The 8,907-nt window shown below is 50.2% G+C and overlaps 1 protein-coding gene across 1 annotated transcript in view; it reads right to left on the minus strand.

Moving 5' to 3' along the window:
• The window catches only part of pcloa (piccolo presynaptic cytomatrix protein a), a 383,977-nt gene extending 381,086 nt beyond the window's left edge, over window positions 1-2,891 (minus strand). The window contains exons 1-2 of the mRNA XM_072241857.1: window positions 2,410-2,891; window positions 1,888-2,359 (exon numbers count right to left, since the gene is read on the minus strand). Of these exons, the coding sequence (XP_072097958.1) occupies window positions 1,888-2,359; window positions 2,410-2,891 (954 nt within the window). The remainder of the gene's footprint in view (window positions 1-1,887; window positions 2,360-2,409) is intronic.
• Between the last annotated feature and the right edge of the window lie 6,016 nt (window positions 2,892-8,907).

The following is an 8,907-nucleotide window of genomic DNA, read 5'->3' on the forward strand; positions in this document are numbered from 1 at the left end:
GTGTTTATATGAGTGACATTACTGAGCCCTCACATCTGAACAAATTAGCAATGTGTCAACTACTCAGGTGAAGGCCTCTTCATGACCCTAGCCAGATAATGATTAATGGTACAGAACATTAAAACAGTAAGGATTTCATCTGATCAGCATTCAAATTTTACAGTTTTTACAGACACATGTTAGGGAGCATTCTGATGGGTTGTGTCACAGCCTGGTCACAAACAAGAGAAAATCTGCAGATACTGGAAATCCAAGCAACGCACACAAAATGCTGGAGGAACTCAGTAGGCCAGGCACCATCTATAGAAAAAGAGTACAGTTGACGCGGTGGGCCGAGACCCGAAACGTCGACAGTACTCTTTTCCATAGATGCTGCCTGGCCTGCTGAGTTCCTCCAGCATTTTGAGAGTGTTGCATCGCAGTCAGGTATGGAGGCTCCAGTGGACAGGATCACCAGAAGCTGCAGAGCATTCTAGACTCAGCCATCTCCATCATGGGCACAGCCCTCCCCATCATGAGGGGCATCTACATCAAGAATATAACAGCATCCATCATGATAGACTCTCACCATCCAGGACATGCCCTCTTCTCATTACTAAGATGCCGACAACTGAAGATGCACACTCAAAACTTCAGGAACAGCTTTCCCCCCTCTGCCGTCAGATTTCGAAATGGTTATTCCTCTCCATTGAACTATTTCTTTTAGTGATTTATAGTAATCTTTTGTTTTTACACAGTACTGCTGCCACAGAACTTTAAATATCATGACGCCTAAATCAGTGATAATAAACCTGATTCTGATAACCCTTGCTTCCAAATACAGTGTGGTGAGATTACTGAGTTAGACCTGATCCAATAATTTACCGGCAACCACGGTCAAAGTTTATTTATAAAAATAGAAGGAAAATGCGAGAGAAACTCATCAGATCAGGCAGTATCCGTGGAAGAATAAACGAGGTTAAACCTTTCAGTCAATCTTTGTTCAGAATAACTCGGGTCAGTGATGGGAAAGAATATTTTTCTCCACCCCGCCCCCCTCCCCATTGACGCTGTCCAACCTGCCGAGCATTTCCAGCGTTGACTGATTTAGTTTCTATGGGTGTGGTCAGCGGAAGATGTGGTCAAAGGAGGGGTGTTTAATGCCCCCACGCTCGGGGCTGGAGTTATCATCAGGATTCTACCCCCTCAGCACCCCGGCCTCAGCGTACACCTCCTCCAGCCCATTCACCCCCGGCTTGAAAACGACGACCACTGCACGTTAGCCAGAGAAGCAACAAGGATCTAAAACAATGCCAAATTTCATATCGATGTGTCGGGTCACTGTGTAAAACAGCGCTAAACCCCTCCAGACAGGGACTGAAGCAACTCCCGGCTCAACACCGCCCGTTAATGATCACACGGCAACAAGAAATCTAACCCAGTGCCTTTGAAAATCAATGCAAGTTCCGGACACCGAAGAACCGAAGGCGATTGTCTATTTACAGCCCCGTTCCTCACCAAATAAACAGCTGTCACCGTCGGTTAGGGCGGGGGACTTCGCCTGAGTTCCCTGTCCCTCCCCCAAGTCGCTGCCACCCGCCACGATGTCGGGGACCCGGGTCAACAAATGTTTACTATGGTCGGTCCCTCAGCCGGGCCCGGTAGCCAACAGCATCGCCTGATCGCCGAAGGGATCTCCACCCCGAACATATCGCCCCGTAAAGCCCCGAATACCACTCGTCCCGTCCCCAAACCCAAATACAGTATTTCGAACCCCGCCCCTCCCAATACCATGGCTGCCCAATGCCCACGACCCAAGCTCCGCCCGCTACACCACTCCATCCAACCCCGCGCAGCTGACCGACCCCTCTCACCGGGCTGCGGATCCCGACCGCTGTGCCTGCTTACCTGGCTGATGTGCGGGTTGGGGTTGAAGCCGCACTGACTGCACACCAGGAGCTGGCACTGGGTGCAGCGGCCGTAGTTGGCTGCGCCGGGATCCTGCAGCCGCAGCTCGGTGCTCGCACACACGGGGCACAAGGTGCTGGGTGCTGTCCGCGGTGCTGAAACCGGCGGTTCGGCCGTGCCGGGGTCTCGGGGACCGGGCTGGGCTTTGGGCGCGGACACCGGACGCCGGGCCGCCTCCTCGGGTTCGGCTTTGGAGTCGAAGAGGCCGAACTTGTTGACGACCGAGGACACGGCGCTGAGCGGGCGGCCGTCCGACAGGAAGCTGGGCATCATGCTGGCGGGGGGCGGAGGCGAGCCCGGGGCTGCCGAACTCTCTGCCCGGGCTGGGGACTCTGACGACTCCTGGGCGGGGGCTCCCGCTCCCGGCTCTGGGTCTGGCTCCGCTCGGCCCCCTCCACTCGTCTGAGGGATCCTGCAACGCAAAGACAGCGCTGTTTACAGGCAGCAGCCGAGCCCACGCACCGCGCTCGCTCCCGCACCGCGCGTTTGGATCCCGCCTCTGCTGACGTTGGCCCTGGGCCGGCAGCGTGCGCTGCGCGCTCACTACCCTTAAAGAGATAGCCCGGCTGACAAGGCTGTCGCAAGGCTTTGCGGTGCCGAACAGGGACGGTAGACTGCGCGCTCCTGGAAATCTGGTCCAGTCTCGGAGATGGACTGCGCGCTCCCGCGGTGGCCCAGCAACGCCGCCGGCGTCCCTCTGCTGCAGGACCCATAGCTGGTCTGTGAGCGAGGGCGCGCCGTGGGGCGACGGGCCGAGCGGTCTGGGGAATCGTGCATCCACACCCAGAGCGCGCACGGCTCCCGGGGACGTGCCTGCCTGCCGACATGACAGCGCAGATATTCCTGCGGTCTTCGTCGCTCAGCCGCCGGAGATCGGGTTCCTGAACCGGGGGCAAAAGGTGCGGAGGTACCAGGGTGTCATCGGCGCTGATCTCGTTGCCCATGGCTGGCCTGCTCCCTCACCCCCGGACCTACACGCCGCAGCGCGCATGCCCGCAGCTGCTGCCAAAAATCTGCAGCATCCTGCTAACCTTCGGCTAAACTCGCGGTGCGCACCCCCGCCCCTTCGCCGCCGCCGCCGCTCCCTGCATCCTTGCGGACTCCGCGCTCCCGCCTCCACCCTTTCCGGTTGATTCGACCTGCCAGTCCACACCCAGGCTCGTGCCCGCCGCTGGGACCAGTATCCGGCCCCCACGTTAAACCCCGGAGCCTCTTCCTCGTCACCCATTTCACCCACCCCCTCCATTCCCCCTCCTCTTCCTCCTACCTCCAGACCCTGGCTCACCAACGGACATCTGCCCTGCTCCCTGGTCTAAGTCTCCACCTTGTAGACACTGACCTATTCGCCGAGACCACGTTCATAAACAGTTTCATCCTCTGTGATCCCCCCCCCCCACACACACACACACACACACGGTGCTTCCCACCTCTGTCAGCGGAGGGAGGAGCCCCGCAGCCCACCCCCTTCCTTCCCCACCCTGTGGTCAACCGCTGTTGACAGACGGAATAAAACTGACGGCGCTTCATTGAACAGGCCATTCAGCCCACGATGCCGTGCCAACCTTTCAACCTCCTCGAAGATAAATCTAACCTTTCCCTCCTACATGACCCTCCATTTTTCTATCATCTATGTGCCTATCTATGAGTTTCTTAAATGCTCTTACTGAATCTGCCTCTAATGTCAGCGCGTACCGTGCACCTTCCACTTTATGTAAAAAAAACTTAATTCTAACAGCCGCCCTATACTTTCCCTCCAATCACCCTAAAATTAAGCCTCTCCTATTAGCCATTTCTCCGTGCGAAAACGTCTCTGGCTGTCCACTTGATGAATGTCTCTTTTCATCTTGTACACTCCGATCAAGTCACATCTCATCCTCCGCTCCAAAGAGAACAGCCCTTGCTCACTCAACCTATCCTCATAAGACTCGGACACTGGCTGAGAAGCAGATGAGAACAGGCAACCTGCTGTCCGGGGAGGAGGCGGGGGTAGCACTGGGATTACCTTCTACTGCAAGGGACTTGAAGGTGTCACTGTACAACTGACAGCCAAGGGCTGCCGTCTGTGCGATGAAATGCTTCGTGCATCACAACACCAACGCCTAGAGTCTGTTTACACAGTCATAAGATAGTCACGACTCAGCATCTAATGGCCAATGCCTTAAGTTACGTTGAGCACGGGTAGAAACCAGACTTTTTGCTGTTAAAATAACGTGATCACAGATTGCAAATGGTTTGCCGGGACCTCAGCAGCTCCAGCCCAAGGGATCAATAAGATTCTAGGGTCACTGGCAATACTCCATGGAAGACGCAGCTCCCGCCCCCCCCCCCACAGTGAAGCATTTCTCCTCGCCAATTCTGTGGGTGCCCCTGATACCGCCTGTCAGTCAGAAACACAGGTTCTGATGCGACAGCGCAAGTCCGAACTCCTGGGTCGGGTAATCGGCACTAATTCCCAACACATAACAGCCAGCAAGGGAGCTATCTGCTGGAATAAGAGGGCAGATAATGGTGCAGGGAAACGAGGCCCTAGGAACATATGCAACCCTATGGCTTAGCTAATACCTTACTCCACCGGTAACATCAACCCATGGGATCCACTTGCCTGTCTGATGGTGCTTGCTGGGAGAGGCATCGGAAAGTAGCGTTAACGGGTAAGTTACAACACAAGGCTGCCTACGTGCTAAACAGCAAAACCAGCTTGCAGTAGATAGAGCTACTTACAAGCCATAGATTAGATCAACTGTTCTCTCCAGGACACAGGTTAGTTTTCAGCTAATTCAATCCACACACGTCAAAAATCAGTCGAGTGTGCTGGAATAATCATAGCGGTGAAAACGTGCTCTCCTGAACAAGTGGCATCCAGAGTCAGTGCAGTAAGGAAATGGACTGGCTATAGGTGTCACCCAACAATGTAGTTTCCCAATGTCTCATGCCCTCATAGTTCGCTTTGTTTAGATTTCAGAATGAATTACTTTCAATCATTTTATGAATTTTTGACGATATGATCACTTTCAGTGTGTTACTTTCTATTCATAGAAAGTCTACATGATTATTGTGTTCGGCTTGCCCATGACATTTCTAATGTTATTACTTTTCCCCATGCACGATAGTAAACTGGGCATCAACATGCACATTTCATCAATACCTTCCACCTTTTGCATTTTCTCAGTTCCCAAACTAATTCTGCTTGCTCTGGAAAATCTGGGGATGCTGGAAATCCAAAGTAACACACAAATTGCTGGAGGAACTCAGCAGACCAGGCAGTATCTATGGAAAAGAGTAAACGATCAATGTTTCAGGCCGAGACCTAGCCAGTCCTGATGAATGGTTTCTTCTTGAAACATCAGCTGCTTACTGTTTTCCTGACCTGCTGAGTGCCTGCAGCATTTGTGTGTGTTGCTAATTCTACTTACTGATCTTCTGAGCCATCCTCTCCATTGTATTTGTCCTATTCTTGGCTAAACCTCATTCTTCTTAATTTGCCCTCTCTCTTCTGGTTAAGTATCCTGGGATATTTAATACCTTGTCTCTTTGTTCCATGTCTCTGTAATGCAGATGAGATCGTACCTATTTATTTCACTAGTAATTTATTTAACTTGTTACAAGTAAAACTGCAGAGAGCATTCACATAAGGGATCTCAGGTCTTATTGCGTTTCAATTTTCTCATGCTCTGTTTCTTGCTGGAGCTGCAGGTGAATGTTCGGTCTCCTAATCGTGGAGTCATTGAATAATACAGCATGGCAACAGGCCCTTCAGCCCAACTGTTCCATGCCAATCAAAGCTAGACCCATTTTCCCACATTTGGCTGATATCCTTCTAATCCTTTCCTGTCCCTGTACTTGTCCAAATGTCTTTTAAATGTTAAACTCTTCTGGAAAGGCTATGGCTGTGATTATCCATTTTGCCATCTTGTACTATTGTTTTTGCTACTTTCTAAACTACCTCCCCCCACCCTATCAGAACCATTCTCCAACTTTTTCTTCAGTTTGAGACCATCCCTGCAGATCTGTTTGTGCAATTTACTAGGATTCTGGTCACAGCCTGATTTAGGTGAAGCCCATGCCAGTGGAACAGCTCTTTTTCTCAGTGTACTGGCGGCAGTGCCAGGTTCAATCAAGACCAAGCTTTCCCATACCAACCCGAGATGTGCGTTCAACATAGAACACAGAACCATACTTCACAGGAACAAAGTCTATGGATCAGGGTCCATGGTGCAAACTTAACCTGATCCAACCTCACTGCCCATTGTCCACAGCACTCCATTCCCTACCTATTTGTGGGCCTGTCTAAAAGCCACTCTATATCTATTCCTGCCGCCTTCTTTGCAGTATATTCCAAACACCTACAGTTCTCTGTACACAGAAAGTGCCTTCTATTTCTCCTTTAAACATTCTCTCTCTCTCACCTTAAGCATATGCCCTCTATCATTTCATCAATACAAGAGATACTGCAGATGCTGGAAATCTAGAGCGATACTCAATGTGCTGGAGGAGCTCAGCCTGCACATTGTGTGTATCCCTCCAGTACTTGACACTTAGACCCTGGAAAATAGTCTCTGGCAATCCATTCTATTTATTATCTCAATCTTACAAACGTCTAACAGTTCTTCCTTTAGCCTCTGATGAACACATCAGAGGTGAACACATCCGATCTCTCCTCTTAGCAACTGCTCTCTAATCCAGACAACATCCTGGTGAACCTCTTCTGCACCCTCTACAAAGCCTCCACACCCGTCATTTAACACAGTTACCAGAACCGCACACAATACTCCAACAGCGGCCTGACCCAAGTCTGATATGGCTGCAACATGACTTCCCACCTTTTGTGGTATTTTCACCAACTGAAGACAAGCACACTGTATACCTTCTTTACCTCCCTATCTACCTGTATTGCCAATTTCAGGGAACTATGGCTCACACCCCGGGATCCTTCTGTACACCAATGCTCCCAAGGACGCTGTCATTTACTGTGTACTTTTATCTTGCATCTCAACTCCAAAGGTGCAACTGTTTAACTACATTGACCCAATAGCTAATTACACATGACTCAGCTATTAATCCAAGATATCAGTCTTTAAACACAAGAGGTTCTGCAGGTGTTGGGAATCCAGAGCAGCAAACACAAAAAGCTGGGCCATAAGATGTAGGAGCAGAATGAGGCCATTCTGCCTGTTGAGTCTGCTCTGACATTCCATCATGGCTGATTTATTGGCCCCCTCTGACCCATTCTTCTGCCTTCTTCCCATTGCCTTTGATACCCCAAACAATCAAGAACCTATCATTTCTGCTTTTAATATACTCAATGACTAGGCCTCTGCAGCCGTCTGTGGCAACGTGTTTCACAGATTCACCATCCACTAGCTAAATTAATTCCTTCTCATCTCTGGACATCCCCATTCTAAGGCTATGGCCTCTGGTCCTAGACTTAGATAAGGGGCCCGAAACTTCTCACAATACTGCAGGGAGAGTGTGGTGTCCTGCATCAATAACCGTCTTTCAGTTGCACTTACTTCAACAGTGATGAACTGTTTTGAGAGGTTGGTGATGAAACATATCGGCTCCTGCCTGAGAGGTGGCGTGAATCTGCTCCAATTTGCCTACCGGAGCAACAGGTCCACAGCTGATGCCATTTCATTGGCTCTTCACTCAACTCTCTGACATCTGGACAGCAAAGATGCATACATCAGGATGCTCTTTATAGACCACAGCTCAGCATTCAATACCCTGATCCCCTCAAAACTAATCAGTAAGCTCCAAAGCCATGCTCTCCATACTTCCTTGTACAGTTGGATCCTGGGTTTGCTCACTTGTAGACCCAGTCAGTTTGGATTGGCAACAACATCTCCTCCACAATCTCCATCAGCACAGGTGCAGTACAAGGCTACGTGCTTAACCCACTGCCCTACTCGCTTTACACTTATGACTGTGTGGCTAAGTACAGCTCCAATGCCTTATTTAAGTTTGCTGATGGCACCAGTGTGATGGGCCAAATCCAAGGTGGCTCCCAACTGACTGGGTCAAGAAGTTGGAGCTGGGGTTGGATGTAGTTAGGATAATCCAGGAGGGTGAAGTCATTATAGATGAGATTTTGGAAAAGCTGGTCACACCTAGAGAACATACTTTGGACAGTAGATTGGTGACCACCAGGAGAAGTAAGAGGTTTAAGCAGTTGGTGCAGAATTCCCCTCTAGCCATTGACCTCAGCAACCTGTTTGGATATTGCTGGGCAGAATGACCTTTCAGATCACGCAGCAGCAGCCAGGCTAGTGACACTGTGGCTGGCTCCGAGGCTCAGCAGGGAAGGGAGTGAGGTAGTGATGGGGGATTCAATAGTTATGGGGACAGACAGGAGACCCTGCAGCCCAAAAAGAGACACCAGGATGGTGTGTTGCCTCTCGGGTGCTGGGGTCAATGATCTATCGGAGCTGCTGCAGGATATTCTCAAGGTTGAGGGAGACAGCCAGAGGTCGTGGTGGATATTGGCATCAATGATATGGGCAGAAAGAGGAAGTGGTGCTATACAGTGGGTATATAGAGATAGGAAGGGAGCTGAAGAGAAGGACCTCCAAGGTAGTAATCTCCAGATTACTCCTGGTACCATGGGCTAGTGCAGGTAGGAATGGGAAGGTAGCACAAATGAATGAATGGTTGAGGAGAGGGTGCAGTGGGCAAGGTTTCTTGGATCACTGGAATCTTTTATGGGGAAGGAGTGACCTGTACAAGGGGAACCAATATCCTAGCCGGAAGGTTTGCTAATGCTAATCGGGAGGATTTAATCTAATTTCCAGGAGTAGGGAACCAGGTTAGTGAGTGAAGATTCAAACAGGAAGGTATTATGTCAGGGAAATTTTTGAAAGACAAAATTGAAATAACAAGTATGATGGGTCGGATAGATTGAAGTGTGTGTATTTTAATGCTAGGAGTATTATGGATAATTGTGTTGAACTTAGAGTATGGATC

Source organism: Mobula birostris, chromosome 23 (assembly GCF_030028105.1).
Source record: "Mobula birostris isolate sMobBir1 chromosome 23, sMobBir1.hap1, whole genome shotgun sequence".
NCBI lineage: Eukaryota > Metazoa > Chordata > Chondrichthyes > Myliobatiformes > Myliobatidae > Mobula > Mobula birostris.